The sequence below is a fragment of the Enhydra lutris genome, unplaced genomic scaffold (assembly GCF_002288905.1).
Source record: "Enhydra lutris kenyoni isolate GAN:26980312 unplaced genomic scaffold, ASM228890v2 scaffoldscaffold18, whole genome shotgun sequence".
In the NCBI taxonomy this organism is placed as follows: Eukaryota; Metazoa; Chordata; class Mammalia; order Carnivora; family Mustelidae; genus Enhydra; species Enhydra lutris.
Genome location: NW_019154102.1, coordinates 34219896 through 34236793, shown reverse-complemented (window position 1 = coordinate 34236793; position 16898 = coordinate 34219896). Strand labels below are relative to the sequence as shown.

Here is a 16898-nt window from a genome sequence, read left to right as displayed (position 1 = left end):
GTAATTATGTTCTTTAAAGGAAGAAAACAGAAAAATCTATATCTGCCCCCCAAAGACTGTGGGATGAGGCAAATGCGTAAAACTGGTTTGGGTTACCACCCCCCCCCCCGCCGCCACCACAACCAAGCAAAATAAGACCTTGTCTTTGGAACAAGATGCAGAGTATAATTTTTTATTTATGTTCTTAACTCAAAGCCTTCGTAAGAGTGGCTGTGTGCACCATCTGACCTTGCTTTGTCTATTCAGCCCATCTGTAATAATTGTCTTTGAGTTCATGTAGAGCCCATTGCCACAGTATGTACACTATTTGACAAGCATCCTTTTTATCCTTTGAATTAGTACATGTGGTTAAATTCCTGGCACTTCTCCACAGCTGCATCTGTGAGTTCCTTTAGCCTTAGTTATGAAACCTGGCCATAACATTGGATAGTATTTAACGAGTAATCAAATGATAACAATCTTTAGATCCCAGGCACAGATTTTTCTCAAGTTCCCATAAACACTGCAAAGTTTGCAAACACTGCTGCTTAGAGCATGTCAGTGGGCACAGATATTTTTACATTAGTGTGCCTTACGTTGCCATGAACACAGACCTCCAGATAAGCTGCAGGAGACTGGGGCTCAGAAAGTCTCTAAAAAGTTCCAAATGAGGTGAACGTACTGGGGCTTACATTAAAGCCCTTGTCTGGGCATCTGGTAGATAACAGCCTTTGTTAAAGGCCCCGCCATGAACATGTGCTGCATTGTAAAGAGACACATTCTTTTCTTCCATAGTCAGGCACAGCAAGGCCTCTCAACCCTCTTGAGGTTCCTCTGGTTGAACCCCTACCCCTTAGAGAGCTGACGCTTACCTCAGTAATACTCAGGGTTCTAATACTGCTCCCTGAAAGATCCTTCTGACCATCCCCCTACCTCTAATCTATATGATGACCCATCTGTTATTTTCCTCCAAGATATTTAAAATTCTTTGCGATAATGTATTTGTCCAGTCATTTGCTGACTATCTAGTTCTTCCTCACCATAATCTGTTTGGCCCACTAGAGTAGACTGGAGGGCTAACCCAAATGTCTGGGCATATAGTATTCTCTCAATAAATATTTACTGAATGGATGACTGATTTAGAGGAAAACCAGGCCAGAAATGTGTGAAAAATACTAAAGCATAAAACCAAAATATAAAAGCAAGCACATAGCAAATTGTAGTGAGGCCAAATTTATGCAAAAATGCCAAAAATAACACTGGAGTAACTAGAACCAGATGGGGTTATGGAAAGAAGGCTTGGGGAACTGGACGAGTTGGAGCTGTTTTGATCTAGAACAGTGGGCATATGATAAAGGGGGAAGCTGGTCAGGAAGCCCAGGTCATGTGCTTGGGAGGCAGTTCGCTCTCCAGATGGGAGGCTCAAGCCCCGGGCCTAGTGAGGCTGTGGGCAGGACAATACAGGAGTGGAGGGGAGCGCCGTTGCTGGTACATGGCTTCTAAGTAGATGATTAGGAATTAGAATGTAATCTCACATTTGCCTTCTTTCTTACCTGTTCTGGTTTGCAGGATGGCCAACCATTGGCAGGATTGATCCAAGATCACATGGTTTCGGGCACAAACATGACCATTCGAGGTTGCTTTTTCACTCGGGAGCAGTACATGGAGCTGCTGTACCGAGGACTCACAGACAAGGTGGGGCGTGTGAAGCTCTTTCCTCCTGCCATCCTGAAGCCCTTTCCACTGTGGACAGGAAAGCAGGTAATTGGGAGAAAGAAAAAAAAAGGAAACAGGCCACTCGTGTAAAAGATTTCATTCCCAATAGAGTCCAGACGTAGAGAAACGGCAAATCAGATGTTCTGTAACTGAACCCAAGGTATACCTGTATGATCTATATGACTTTCTCTTTGGTGGGCTTCCTGAGTCTGGGTGGTTTCAGGGGAGTGTCTGCTAAGAGTGGACTGCATCGTGTCTGTCCTCGATGTCCTCATAATGCAGATACGGTGGGAAGAGGTGCTGTATTGGTGGCAGTAGTAGTAATTTTTTTGTTGGGAGGGGCCAAGTACCTTACTATAGCTTTGTAGATCTGTTATGTTATGTGGTCCTCACAGCCAGCCCGTGCTGCGAAGACCATTATTATGCCTATTATATATATATAGTATATATATAGTATATACATACTTTATATATATATATATATATATATATATATATATATATATATATAGTATAATATACTATTATTATAGTAGACAAGGGAACTGAAGCCTTAGAGAACTTCAATGGCATGCCCAAGTCTGTAGGAGGCAGAGTTGGAATTCAGACGCAGGATTCCTAGCTCCTAAAAGGTCATGCTGTGCTTCCTGTCAAAGTAATGAAATAATGGTGTGTGTGGCGATCAAATAATGAAATACAGTAGTGTGTGTGTTTCTACTGTTGTCTGGGTCTCCAGGTTTAGCCTTAAGGCCTAACTCCTCATCAGCTGCGTGATCTTGGCTTTGTGGGCCTCCTTTCTTCACGTAGAATACAAAGGGCTCAGAATACAAAGGGCTCGGGGTGATAATCTCTCAGGTCTCTTCCTGCTCAGTGGTTTTTTAAGTCTGTGCACCTGTGGCCTGACTGGTTTTTCGTTGTTAACCCAGCCTTGCGTTCTGGGCAGCCCTTACTTGTCATGAGATATTACCCCATCTGTGTATTTTTTAATTCACTTTGCTCAAGTTTGGTTGAGAATATTTTTGCACTTGTGTTTATGAGGGATACAAGCATACCTCGTTTCGTTACACGTTGCTTTATCGAACTTCAAAGGTACTGTGTTTTTTACTCCTCGAAGGTTTGTGGCTCCCCGGCATTCAAGCAGTTTTGTATGCTTTGTTTCATTTTTCATTGCATTTATTGGTGCCATTTTCCCAGCAGCATTTGCTTACTTCATGTCTCCATGTCACATTTTGGTAATTCTCACAAAATTTCAAACTATTTCATTATCTTGTTCGTCATGGTGATCTGCGATTAGTGATTACAACTTAAAGCTCAGATGGTGGTTAGCATTTTTAGCACTAAAGTATTTTTTAAAAATTCAATTTAGTTAACATATAATGTATTAATAGTTTCAGAGGTAGGATTTAGTGGTTCATCAGTTGCGTGTGACACTCAGTGCTCATTAATTACATCACGTGTCCTCCTTAGGGCCCATCACCCGGTTACCCTGTCCCCCCACCCACCTCCCCTCCAGCAACCCTCAGTTTGTACCCTATAGTTAAGAATCCTTCTCTGTTTTTATCTTATTTTTCCTTACCTTCCCCTATATTCATCTCTTTTGTTTCTTAAATTCCACATAGGAGTGAAGCAGTATTTTTTAATTAAGGTATTACATTGGCTTTTTAAACATAATGCTCTTGCACACAGTAAACTACAGTACAGTGTAAACATAACTTCTGTATTCACTGGGAAACTAGAAATTCATTTGACTCACTTTATCCTCATAGTCGCTTTATGAGGAGTGGTCTGGAACTCACCCCACAATATCTCTAAGCTATGCATATACTGATCTGTAGTTTTCTTCTCTTGTAATATCTTTGCCTGGTCTTGGTATAGGGTAATGCAGGGTTCATAGAATGAGTTGGGAAATATTTCCACTTCAACTTTAAGTTTGTATAGTATTGGTATTATTTTTTTTCTTGAATGTTTGGTCGAATTAGCCAATGAATCCATCTGGAACTGAACTTTTCTTCATAGGAAGGTTTTTTTAACTAAGATTTCTATCTTTTTAATAGAATAGGGCTCTTCAGGTTATCTGTTTCTTCTTGAATACTCAGTACTTTGTGTTTTAGATGAATTTTTCTCATAAGTTTTTAAATTTATAGGCACAAAGTTATAATATTTCTTTACTCTTCTATCTACAGAATCTATAGGTGGGTTGGCTCTCTCATTTCTGATATTGGTGATTTAAATCTTTCTTTTTTTTTTTAAAGCAATCTCTATGCCCAATGTGGGGTTCAAACTCATGACCCTGAGATCAAGAGTCGCATGCTCCACTGACAAAGCTAACCAGGCACCCTGATTTGTGTCTTTTTTCTTTTTTCTTTATCAGTTTGCTTAGAGATTTATGTTTTGCTCTCAAAGAAGCAGCTTTCATTGACTTTCTTTATTTTTCTGTTTTCTATTTCATTGATTTCACTTTGATCTTAATTTTTCTTTTCTTCTGTTTACTTTGGGTTTGATTTGCCCTTGTTTGTCTTATCATTTAGATTGAAGCTGAAATCATTTATTGAGACCTTCCCCCCTTTTTTTTATATAGGCATTTCATAAGTTTTCTCCTTAAATTCTGATTAAGCAGCATCGCATAAGTTATTATGTTGTATTTTCATTTTCATTCAAATACTTGCTAATTTGCCTTTTGATTTCTTTTTGACCCATGAGTTAATTAAAAATCCATTATTTAGTTTCCACATACTTAGAGATTTTCCAGATATATTTGTTATGGATTTCCAATCTAATTTCATTGTGGCAAGAAAACATACGTTGGGTGACTGGAATTCTTTTAAATTTATTGATGTTTGTGTATGAGATTATGTTTACTATGGTGTATCTTGGTAAATATTGTGCGCCCATAAAAATAATGTATACTCGGCTATTGTTAAATGAAGTGCTCTAAAAATGTCAGTTAATAAATAGTTCAAGTCTACTGTCTTTGCTGATCACTGTCCTTCATTGCCTGGTGTCCACTGTCTTAAAAACCATTGTTTCATGATCACGTCAGCTTTTGCTGTTGTTTTTGGTGAAAGAGTTGTTGGGTCACTGTTGCTCTAGCTTGGCCAGAAGTGGAAGTCAGTTTAACAGAATAGATGGGGAATTTTGCAATTTAAGATTAAGATCTATAAGTATGGATTGTTTGGTTCAAGGAGTGGTAAGCTTTTTCTATAAGCCAGACAATAAATAGTTTAGGCTTTGCAGGTCATACAGTCTCTATTGCAACTACTCAGCTCTGCTGTTGTAGCATGAAAGCAGCCATAGACAAAACATAAATGAATGAGCGTGACTGTGATCCAATTACCTACTTACAAAAACAGGTGGTAGACCAGATGAGGCCTGTAGTCTATAGTTCGCTGGCCCCTTAGTTGGCTATATGTATTTGTCTGCTTTATTATTTCTATTTCTATTATTTTTATTATTTCTGTTTATTTGTCTTCATCTTATAAGCCATCTGAAGTTCTCTTGGAAGTGAATGATTATGTTTTAAGTAATTGTCCAGAATTTATTAGAATTTTGTTTAAACATAAGCTATGTGTTCAAAATAGAACTAAATAGTGGGCAAAGAATATGTATCTAGAATCATAAATATGTTGATTCCCTTCAATCTGGGAATCCAGCCAAAGGAAACAGTCTGAAATGTAGAAAAAGCTACTTGAAAAAAGTAGCCTGTTACACCATCATTGATGGCGGTGGAAAATTAGAAAAACCTGGATATTTTACATTGGTGCTAAGGAAATTGTGGAACATCCGTTTGTGAAGATATTATGTAGCTGTTTAAAATAGTGGTTTTAAAAGACTGTATTGTGAAACGGCCTGGGAAATTTTTCTGACCTAATGTTGAAAACAAAAATAGACTACAGCATTCTCTGTGTGTTCACTGTCAAAACCATGTTAAGCACATAAGTGAGAAAAAGTGTGGCATGGAAAAGATTAGAATGATGGAATAATTTGGTTCATGTTAGGAATAATTTTCATCTTACAGTGTTTCTGGACCAAGATTATTACCATTTAATTAGGTAAAACTAGAGAATAGGCCCAGGTTTTACTTGTGTCACAGTTAAGGTTTTTTGGTGTTTTTGCGAGGTTGCCACAGGCTGTTACTTCTTTGCAAGTAGGTGTAAAAGAAAAGAATGACTGCCATGCACAAGAATTTGATGGTGGCTCAGTCTGATTCTGCAGAGAAAAGCCATGTGTTGAATTAGGAGATAAGGAGCTTCGCCTAGGCGCTCTATTTGTACCCCAAAATCAAGTCTTAGGCTCCTTCTCAAGGGCATTTCAGGCAGCCTCTTGAGTGCTTTACTCTCCGTTTAAGAATCTGAGTTCTCAGCATTTGTTGAAAGAGCATATAAAGGAAAAGGATTTGCCTGTTACTGTATATCTCAAGTGTTCAGCTCAGTGAACATTCACAAAGTAAATACACCTTTGTAAAATCACCCAGACCAGAAAGTAGAATCTCACCAGCACTCCCAGAAGACCCCTGCAGACCCCAATCCATTTTTACCCCTCCCCAAAGGTGGCCCCCAACCTGACTTCGAACACTATAATTACATTTTGTCTTTTTTTTTTTTTTTGAACTATATGTAAGTGGAATGGTAAGTCATATCTCTGTGTAAGTCATTCATGGTATCACATAGCAAGAGTTCATTCATTTTCATTGCTGTATAGTATTCCATTGTGTAACGCTGCCATCATATATTTATTCTTTTACTCCAGCAACATGTGGCTTGTCTTCATTTGGCTATTACAAATAGGGTTATCACCATTCTTGTATATATCTTTTGTGGAAAATACACATTCATTTTGTAGGCTAGATACCAAGCAACCAAATTGTTGAATCATAAGATCTATGTTTAACATTAATAGATTTATTAATAAACATTTTTCCAAAGTGCTTATAGCACTTTATAGTTCTACCAGCAGGGCATGAGAATTCTAGTTACTTCCTATGCTCAGCAAAAGTTGAATTATTGTACCATTTGTTTCCATTAGTTTTATTTTAGCCATTCAGATGGGTGGGTAGTAGCACCTTATTATGGTTTTAACTTGCATTTTCTTACTGATAAGTGAGGTTGAGTACGTCTTCATATGCTTATTGGCCATTAGGGGATCATCACTTGTGAAGTGCTTAGTGGAGTCCTTTTCTTGTTTTCTATTCCATGCCATTTTCTTATTAATAAGTAAGAGGTTTTTTTATATATTCTTGTGTTCATCCATTGCCAAATTTTTGCCTTTTTACCCAGTGCTGTTTTCTAATGATCAGAGCTTTTTTATTAATATAATTCACCAGCATGTGCTGTTCAAAGCTAATCCTGTGTAAGTGCCTGTCCTGAGGGCATCAAGATATTCCCTTGTATCATTGTCTAGTAGCTCTACTGTTTTCCTTCCACACTTAGGTTTACTTGTCTGCGTGGAATTGATATTTGTGGGTGTGTGCGATATAAGGTAGGGGATTCCTTTTTTCCCCCATATGGCTCTCCAGTTAATATAACATCATTTGTTGAAAAGACCAGCATTTTTCCACTTCTCTTTAGTATCTCTTGTGTCATAAATCAACTAGTCACATAGATGTGGGTCTCTTCCTGGACTCTATTTAGTTCCACTGAAAATAGTTTGATTCCGTTGTACCAGTACTATACTATTTTAATTATTGTAGCTTTATAATACTGATTTCTGACAGTAAAAGTCTCCAGCTTTGTTCTTCAAGACTGTCTTGCATATACTTGGCCCTGTGTATTTCCCTATAAATTTTAAAGTCAGCTTATAAATTTCCCCAACAATAATACCTGCTAGAATTTTTATTGGGATTACATTGTACCTTTAGATCACTTTAGGGAGAATCAACATATTTACAGTATTGAATCTTTCAAATTATGAACATAGTATATCCTTCAATTATTTAAGTCTTGTATATCTTTCATTAAATTTATTTCTAGGTATTGCTATTATAGATGGCATTGTTTATTAAATTTTCTAATTATGTAGATGTAGAAATACAATTAATTTGTGTGTATTGTCCCTGTATTCAGCAACCTTCCTGAATTCAGTTATTAGATAAGTGCCTTTCAAATTCTTTTTAACTGTAGAAGTAACAGAAGTTGTTGTTAAACAAGAACACAGTGACCTGAAGGGAAAAAGGAAACATTCCCTCCCGTCCCAGCCCTATTCTCCATGTCCACACGTACTCTCATAGAAAGTAATTAAGAATGAGATATTATACCTACTCAGGAGAACCATGATTCATGATTAAATTTGGCATTCAGCTTTGAACTTATATTTTAAACCTCTTTATCTGTAACATCCTTGTACCTGAGGCATAAGATTTGTGACCACCAAGTACCTGGACCTTTTTTGACTGATTTTTAACATGGCTTACTTTGAATGAGCCACCAGGCCTTCCAAAGGGAATTCCATTATTTCAAGCAGTCTGTATTTTTCTCGGACTACCCTAACATACTCTGAATATGGCAAGAAGTTCATTAAACTGCCTTCATGTGCTAGATTAACAGGCAGGACCTTTCTTTCTTTTTTTTTTTTTTTATAAACGTATAATATATTTTTATCCCCAAGGGTACAGGTCTGTGAATCGCCAGGTTTACACACTTCACAGCACTCACCATAGCACATATCCTCCCCAATGTCCAGAACCCCACCACCCTTCTCCCAACCCCCCTCCCCCCATCAACCCTCAGTTTGTTTTGTGAGATTAAGAGTCACTTATGGTTTGTCTCTCTCCCAATCCCATCTTGTCTCGTTTACTCTTCTCCTACCCCCTTAACCCCCCATGTTGCATCTCCTCTCCCTCATATCAGGGAGATCATATGATAGTTGTCTTTCTCCGATTGACTTATTTCGCTAAGCATGATACCCTCTAGTTCCATCCACGTCGTCGCAAATGGCAAGATTTCATTTCTTTTGATGGCTGCATAGTATTCCATTGTGTATATATACCACATCTTCTTTATCCATTCGTCTGTTGATGGACATCTAGGTTCTTTCCATAGTTTGGCTATTGTAGACATTGCTGCTATAAACATTCGGGTGCACGTGCCCCTTCGGATCACTACGTTTGTATCTTTAGGGTAAATACCCAGCAGTGCAATTGCTGGGTCATAGGGTAGTTCTATTTTCAACATTTTGAGGAACCTCCATGCTGTTTTCCAGAGTGGTTGCACCAGCTTGCATTCCCACCAACAGTGTAGGAGGGTTCCCCTTTCTCCGCATCCTCGCCAGCATCTGTCATTTCCTGACTTGTTAATTTTAGCCATTCTGACTGGTGTGAGGTGATATCTCATTGTGGTTTTGCTTTGTATTTCCCTGATGCTGAGTGATGTGGAGCACTTTTTCACGTGTCTTTTGGCCATCTGGATGTCATCTTTGCAGAAATGTCTGTTCATGTCTTCTGCCCATTTCTTGATTGGATTATTTGTTCTTTGGGTGTTGAGTTTGCTAAGTTCTTTATAGATTTTGGACACTAGCCCTTTATCTGATATATTGTTTGCAAATATCTTCTCCCATTCTGTCAGTTGTCTTTTGGTTTTGTTAACTGTTTCCTTTGCTGTGCAAAAGCTTTTGATCTTGATAAAATCCCAATAGTTCATTTTTGCCCTTGTTTCCCTTGCCTTTGGCGATGTTCCTAGGAAGATGGTGCTGCAGCTGAGGTCGAAGAGGTTGCTGCCTGTGTTCTCCTCAAGGATTTTGATGGATTCCTTTCTCACATTGAGGTCCTTCATCCATTTTGAGTCTATTTTCGTGTGTGGTGTAAGGAAATGGTCCAATTTCATTTTTCTGCATGTGGCTGTCCAATTTTCTCAACACCATTTATTGAAGGGTCTGTCTTTTTTCCATTGGATATTCTTTTTTGCTTTGTCAAAGATGAGTTGACCATAGAGTTGAGGGTCTATTTCTGGGCTCTCTATTCTGTTCCATTGATCTATGTGTCTGTTTTTGTGCCCATACCATGCTGTCTTGATGATGACAGCTTTGTAATAGAGCTTGAAGTCCGGAATTGTGATGCCACCAACTTTGGCTTTCTTTTTCAATATTCCTTTGGCTATTCGAGGTCTTTTCTGGTTCCATATAAATTTTAGGATTATTTGTTCCATTTCTTTGAAAAAAATGGATGGTATTTTGATAGGAATTGCATTAAATGTGTAGATTGCTTTAGGTAGCATAGACATTTTCACAATATTTGTTCTTCCGATCCATGAGCATGGAACATTTTTCCATTTCTTTGTGTCTTCCTCAGTTTCTTTCATGAGTACTTTATAGTTTTCTGAGTATAGATTCTTAGCCTCTTTGGTTAGGTTTATTTCTAGGTATCTTACAGTTTGGGGTGCAATTGTAAATGGGATCGACTCCTTAATTTCTCTTTCTTCTGTCTTGTTGTTGGTGTAGAGAAATGCAATTGATTTCTGTGCATTGATTTTATATCCTGACACTTGACTGAATTCCTGTACAAGTTCTAGCAGTTTTGGAGCGGAGGCTTTTGGGTTTTTCACATATAGTATCATATCATCTGCAAAGAGTGATAGTTTGACTACTTCTTTGCTGATTTGGATGCCTTTAATTTCCTTTTGTTGTCTGATTGCTGAGGCTAGGACTTCTAGTACTATGTTGAATAGCAGTGGTGATAACAGACATCCCTGCCGTGTTCCTGACCTTAGCGGAAAAGCTTTCAGTTTTTCTCCATTGAGAATGATATTTGCAGTGGGTTTTTCATAGATGGCTTTGATAATATTGAGGTATGTGCCCTCTATCCCTACACTTTGAAGAGTTTTGATCAGGAAGGGATCCTGTACTTTGTCAAATGCTTTCTCAGCATCTATGGAGAGTATCCTATGGTTCTTGTTCTTTCTTTTATTAATGTGTTGTATCACAATGATTGATTTGCGGATGTTGAACCAAACTTGCAGCCCTGGAATAAATCCCACTTGGTCGTGGTGAATAATCCTTTTAATGTACTGTTGAATCCTATTGGCTAGTATTTTGGTGAGAATTTTTGCATCTGTGTTCATCAAGGATATTGGTCTGTAGTTCTCTTTTTTGATGGGATCCTTGTCTGGTTTTGGGATCAAGGTGATGCTGGCCTCATAAAATGAGTTTGGAAGTTTTCCTTCCATTTCTACTTTTTGGAACAGTTTCAGGAGAATAGGAATTAGTTCTTCTTTAAATGTTTGGTAGAATTCCCTCGGGAAGCCATCTGGCCCTGGGCTTTTGTTTGTTTGGAGATTTTTGATGACTGTTTCAATCTCCTTACTGGTTATGGGTCTGTTCAGGCTTTCTATTTCTTCCTGGTTCAGCTGTGGTAGTTTATATGTCTCTAGGAATGCATCTGTTTCTTCCAGATTGTCCAATTTGTTGGCGTAGAGTTGCTCATAATATGTTCTTAAAATTGTCTGTATTTCTTTGGTGTTAGTTGTGATCTCTCCTCTTTCATTCATGATTTTATTTATTTGGGTCCTTTCTCTTTTCTTTTTGATAAGTCTGGCCAGGGGTTTATCAATCTTATTAATTCTTTCAAAGAACCAGCTCCTAGTTTTGTCGATTTGTTCTATTGTTTTTTTGGTTTCTATTTCATTGATTTCTGCTCTGATCTTTATGATTTCTCTTCTCCTGCTGGGTTTAGGGTTTCTTTCTTGTTCTTTCTTCAGCTCCTTCAGGTGTAGGGTTAGGTTGTGTACCTGAGACCTTTCTTGTTTCTTGAGAAAGGCTTGTACCGCTATATATTTTCCTCTCAGGACTGCCTTTGTTGTGTCCCACAGATTTTGAACCGTTGTGTTTTCATTATCATTTGTTTCCATGAATTTTTTCAATTCTTCGTTAATTTCCTGGTTGACCCATTCATTCTTTAGAAGGATGCTGTTTCGTCTCCATGTATTTGGGTTCTTTCCAAATTTCCTCTTGTGATTGAGTTCTAGCTTCAGAGCACTGTGGTCTGAAAATATGCAGGGAATGATCCCAATCTTTTGATACCAGTTGAGACCTGATTTAGGACCGAGGATGTGATCTATTCTGGAGAATGTTCCATGTGCACTAGAGAAGAATGTGTATTCTGTTGCTTTGGGATGAAATGTTCTGAATATATCTGTGATGTCCATCTGGTCCAGTGTGTCCTTTAAGGCCTTTATGTCCTTGTTGATCTTTTGCTTGGATGATCTGTCCATTTCAGTGAGGGGAGTGTTAAAGTCCCCTACTATTATTGTATTATTGTTGATGTGTTTCTTTGATTTGGTTATTAATTGGTTTATATAGTTGGCTGCTCCCACTTTAGGGGCATAGATATTTAAAATTATTAGATCTTCTTGTTGGACAGTTCCTTTGAGTATGATATAGTGTCCTTCCTCATCTCTTATTATAGTCTTTGGCTTAAAATCTAATTGATCTGATATAAGGATTGCCACTCCTGCTTTCTTCTGATGTCCATGAGCATGGTAAATTCTTTTCCACCCCCTCACTTTAAATCTGGAGTTATCTTCGGGTTTAAAATGAGTTTCTTGTAGGCAACATATAGATGGGTTTTGTTTTTTTATCCATTCTGATACCCTGTGTCTTTTGATTGGGGCATTTAGCCCATTAACATTCAGGGTAACTATTGAGAGATATGAGTTTAGTGCCATTGTATTGCCTGTAAGGTGACTGTTATTGTGTATTGTCTCTGTTCCTTTCTGATCTACTACTTTTAGGGTCTCTCTTTGCTTAGAGGACCCCTTTCAATATTTCCTGTAGAGCTGGTTTGGTGTTTGCAAATTCTTTCAGTTTTTGTTTGTCCTGGAAGCTTTTAATCTCTCCTTCTATTTTCAATGATAGCCTAGCTGGATATAGTATTCTTGGCTGCATGTTTTTCTCGTTTAGTGCTCTGAATATATCATGCCAGCTCTTTCTGGCCTGCCAGGTCTCTGTGGATATGTCTGCTGCCAATCTAATATTTTTACCATTGTATGTTACAGACTTCTTTTTCCGGGCTGCTTTCAGGATTTTCTCTTTGTCACCAAGACTTGGAAATTTTACTATTGGGTGATGGGGTGTGGACCTATTCTTATTGATTTTGAGGGGGGTTCTCTGAACCTCCTGGATTTTGATGCTTGTTCCCTTTGCCATATTGGGGAAATTCTCTCCAATAATTCTCTCCAATATACCTTCTGCTCCCCTCTCTCTTTCTTCTTCTTCTGGAATCCCAATTATTCTCATGTTGTTTCGTCTTATGGTGTCACTTATCTCTCGAATTCTCCCCTCGTGGTCCAGTAGCTGTTTGTCCCTCTTTTGCTCAGCTTCTTTATTCTCTGTCATTTGGTCTTCTATATCGCTAATTCTTTCTTCTGCCTCATTTATCCTAGCGGTCAGAGCCTCCATTTATGATTGCACCTCATTAATAGCTTTTTTGATTTCAACTTGGTTAGATTTTAGTTCTTTTATTTCTCCAGAAAGGGCTTTTATATCTCCCGAGAGGGTTTCTCTAATATCTTCCATGCCTTTTTCGAGCCTGGCTAGAACCTTGAGAATCGTCATTCTGAACTCTAGATCTGACATATTACCAATGTCTGTATTGATTAGGTCCCTAGCCTTTGGTACTGCCTCTTGTTCTTTTTTTTGTGGTGAATTTTTCCGTCTTGTCATTTTGTCCAGATAAGAGTATATGAAGGAGCAAGTAAAATACTAGAAGGGTGGCAAAGACCCCAAGAAAATATGCTTTAACCAAATCAGAAGAGATATCAAATTGTGAGGGGGGAGAAAGGGGATAAAAAGAGGTTCAGAAAGAAAAAAAAAAAAGAAACAATTAAAAAAAGAAAACGAATAAAGAAAAAATATAAAAAAGAAAAAAATATATATATATGTATTAGATAAACTAGTTAAAAATGTTTAAAAAAAGGGTAAAAGTTAAAAAACAATAGCAGAAGAAGAGAGAAAAAAAATTAAAAAAGAAAAAAAAATTAAATTAACTGCAAGACTAAAGAATCATGGGGAGAAAGCCATGAGGTCCGTGCTTTGCTTTCTCCTCCTCTTTTGCTTTCTCCTCCTCTGGAATTCCGCGGCTCTCCTTGGTATTGAAACTGCACTCCTTGGTAGGTGAACTTGGTCCTGGCTGGATTTCTTGTTGATCTTCTTGGGGAGGGGCCTGTTGTAGCGATTCTCACGTGTCTTTGCCCCAGGCGTAATTGCACTGCCATTACCAGGGGCCGGGCTGAGTAATCCGCTCAGGTTTGCTTTCGGGAGCTTTTGTTCCCTGAGCGCTTTCCATAGAGTTCCGGAGGACAGGAATGAAGATGGCGGCCTCCTGGTCTCCGGCCAGGAGGAGCCGAGAGCTCGGGGCCCCACTCCTCAGTGCGCCCTCAGAGAACAGCGCCCACCTACTCCCGTCTCCCTGGCCTCCGGCAGCGCCCAGAGCTCACCGAGCCTGCGACCGGTTCAAGGTAACCCCGAGCTTAGAGCTCACTCCTCGGCTCTGTCTCTGTAGCCGGCTTCCTCGTTCTAATACCTATAAGCTCTGAGACACTCAGACACCCCCGATCCTTCTGTGACCCTGCGGGACCTAAGGCCACGCTGACCCCGCGTGGGCTTCATCCCGGTTTAGCCTCTGGAGCGATGTCCCTGAGCGGAACAGACTTTTAAAAGTCCTGCTTTTGTGCTCCGTTGCTCCGCCGCTTGCCGGAAGCCGGCCCCTCTCCCCACAGTCTATCTTCCCGTCGCTTTGGATTCACTTCTCCGCCAGTCCTACCTTTCAGAAAGTGGTTGATTTTCTGTTTCTAGAATTGCTGTTCTTCTTCTCTTCGATCTCCCATTGGATTTGTAGGTGTTTGCAATCTTTAGATAAGCTATCTAGCTGATCTGCTACCTGAAGTAGTCTCAGCCTGCTACTTTTCCGCCATCTTGACCCCTCCTCCCGGGCGAGACCTTTCTTAAAATTGCTTTGTGATGTTTTTAGTTCACTTAATGACATATTGTAGATCCATGTCATTCTTTTTAATCCCTTCTCTGTCGTATCCAGTGATATGGATATACCATAGTTGATTTAACTGGCTTTTTTGGGCAGACATTTAAATTGTTACCTGGTTTTTACTATTTTACCTAGTGCTGTGGTGAGCATCCACTTACGTTACACTCATGCACTTTCTTTGGTTTGTATTTGAGGTGAGTTCCTAGCAGTGTGATTGCCAAGTCAAAGGATATATACATTTCAAAACTTGTCTTTTTTTTTTTAAGAAATACTTTTAAACATTTTTAAAGTTCAGTGGAGTCTTAGTATTAAAAAAATCCACTTACAATTCTCATAGATACTGCTATCTACCCTTCAGTTTAAGAACAGGTTGCAGGTGGTCTTTTCTCCCTAGCATAATACATTATGACAAGAAAGTAAATTAAACATTTCTAGAATGTTATCACAGGAAGAAGCTTAAAATCCTCTTGTTTGACTTCTGTGTTTTTCTTATTGAGATGTAATTCATATTTAACTTAAAATTTATGATTTTTTAAAGGGTATAATTCAAAGATTTTTAGTATGCCTGCTGTGTTGTACAACAATCACTACTAGCTAATTCCAGAACATTTCCATCATCCCCAAAAGGAACCCCGTACCTATTATCAACAGTCTCAGTTCCTCCCTCCCTCATTCCAAAGTAGTCACTTTCTGTCTCTGTGGATTTGCCTCTTTTGGACATTTCATGTAACTGATACCTTACAACATGTAGCTTTTTGTGACTTGCTTCTTTTACTTAATATAATACTTTGAAAATCCACTCATGTTGTAGCGTGAACAGGACTTCATTCTTTTTTATGGCTGGATGATATTCCATTGTATGGAAATAGCTCATTTTGTTAGTCAGGTGATAAATGGATAATATAGGTTGTTCCCCTCCTGAATATTTTAAATAAAGCTGCCATGCATATTCATGTACTAGTTTTTGTGTGACGATGTAGTTCAGTTCTCTTGGCTAAGGGTGGAATTGCTGGGTCATATGGTAATGCTATTTTTAACTTTTTTAAGGAACTACCAAACTGTTTTCCCAAACAGCTGTACAATTTTACATTCCTACCAGCAATGCCTGAGCATTTTTAACTTTTTTAGGAACTACCAAACTGTTTTCCCAAACAGCTGTACAATTTTACATTCCTACCAGCAATGCCTGAGCATTCTAATTGCTCCACATTATGGACTCTTCCATTGATCAATATGTCAATCTTTATGCCATCATTGTGTCCTTTGTTGTACTGAAATCTGGAAGTGTGTGTCTTCTATGTTCTACTTTTTCAAGATTGTTTCGGTCATTCAAGTCTGTTGCATTTCCTTGTAAATTTTAGGATCAACGTGTTCATTTATACAAAACTTGCAGTTGGAATTTCAGTAAGGTTTGCACTGAACCTGTAGATCGATTTGGGGACCCTTGCCATCTTAGCAATATTAAGTCTTCTGATCCCTGATGTTTTTCCATTTTATTTAGATTTTCTTTAATTTCTTTCAACATTGTGTTAGACTTTTCAGCATATGAATTTTAACACTTCTTTGCTTTAAATTTATTCAAGTATTTTCTTTTTTGATACTTTTTTAAACTGAATTATTTTGTTAATTTCATTTTCAGATTGTTATCGTTAATGTATAGAAATAGTAGATTTTCTATGTTGACCTTTGCATCCTTCATCTTTGCTTAGTAATTTACTAGGTCTCATAACTTTTTTGTGGATTCTTTAGGGTTTTCCATCTAAAGATCATGTCATTTATAAACCAAGGTAGTTTTACTTCTTCCTCTCCAATCTGGTTGCCTTTTATTTTTTTTTTTTTGTCTTGCCCAATTGCCCTGGCCAGTACTTCTAGTACATTGTTGAATATAAGAGTGGGAGTAGGTATCTTTTGTCTTGTTCCTGATCTTGGGCAAAAAGTGTCTAGTCTTGGACTGTTTAGTATATATGTATGCATTTTTTAAGATATGATTTATTTAGGGATGCCTGAGTGTCTCAGTTAAGCATCTGCCTTCAGCTAAGGTCATGATCCCAGGGTCCTGGGATCAAGACCCTCATGGGGCTCCGTGTTCAGTGTGGAGCCTGCTTCTCCCTCTGCCTGCTTTTCACCCTGCTTGTACTCTCTCTCTCTGGCAAATAAATAAAATCTTCAAAAAATATATTTATTTTGAGAAAAGAAGAGAGTCTGTCATTGGGGGGAGAGACAGAGGGGGAGAGAGAAT

General features: G+C 38.4%; 1 protein-coding gene across 1 annotated transcript in view; it reads left to right on the top strand.

Moving 5' to 3' along the window:
- The window catches only part of LOC111148018 (RNA polymerase I subunit A), a 76286-nt gene that overhangs the window by 28828 nt on the left and 30560 nt on the right, over positions 1-16898 (top strand). The window contains exon 14 of the mRNA XM_022504357.1: positions 1549-1740. Coding sequence (XP_022360065.1) covers positions 1549-1740 — 192 coding nt within the window. The remainder of the gene's footprint in view (positions 1-1548; positions 1741-16898) is intronic.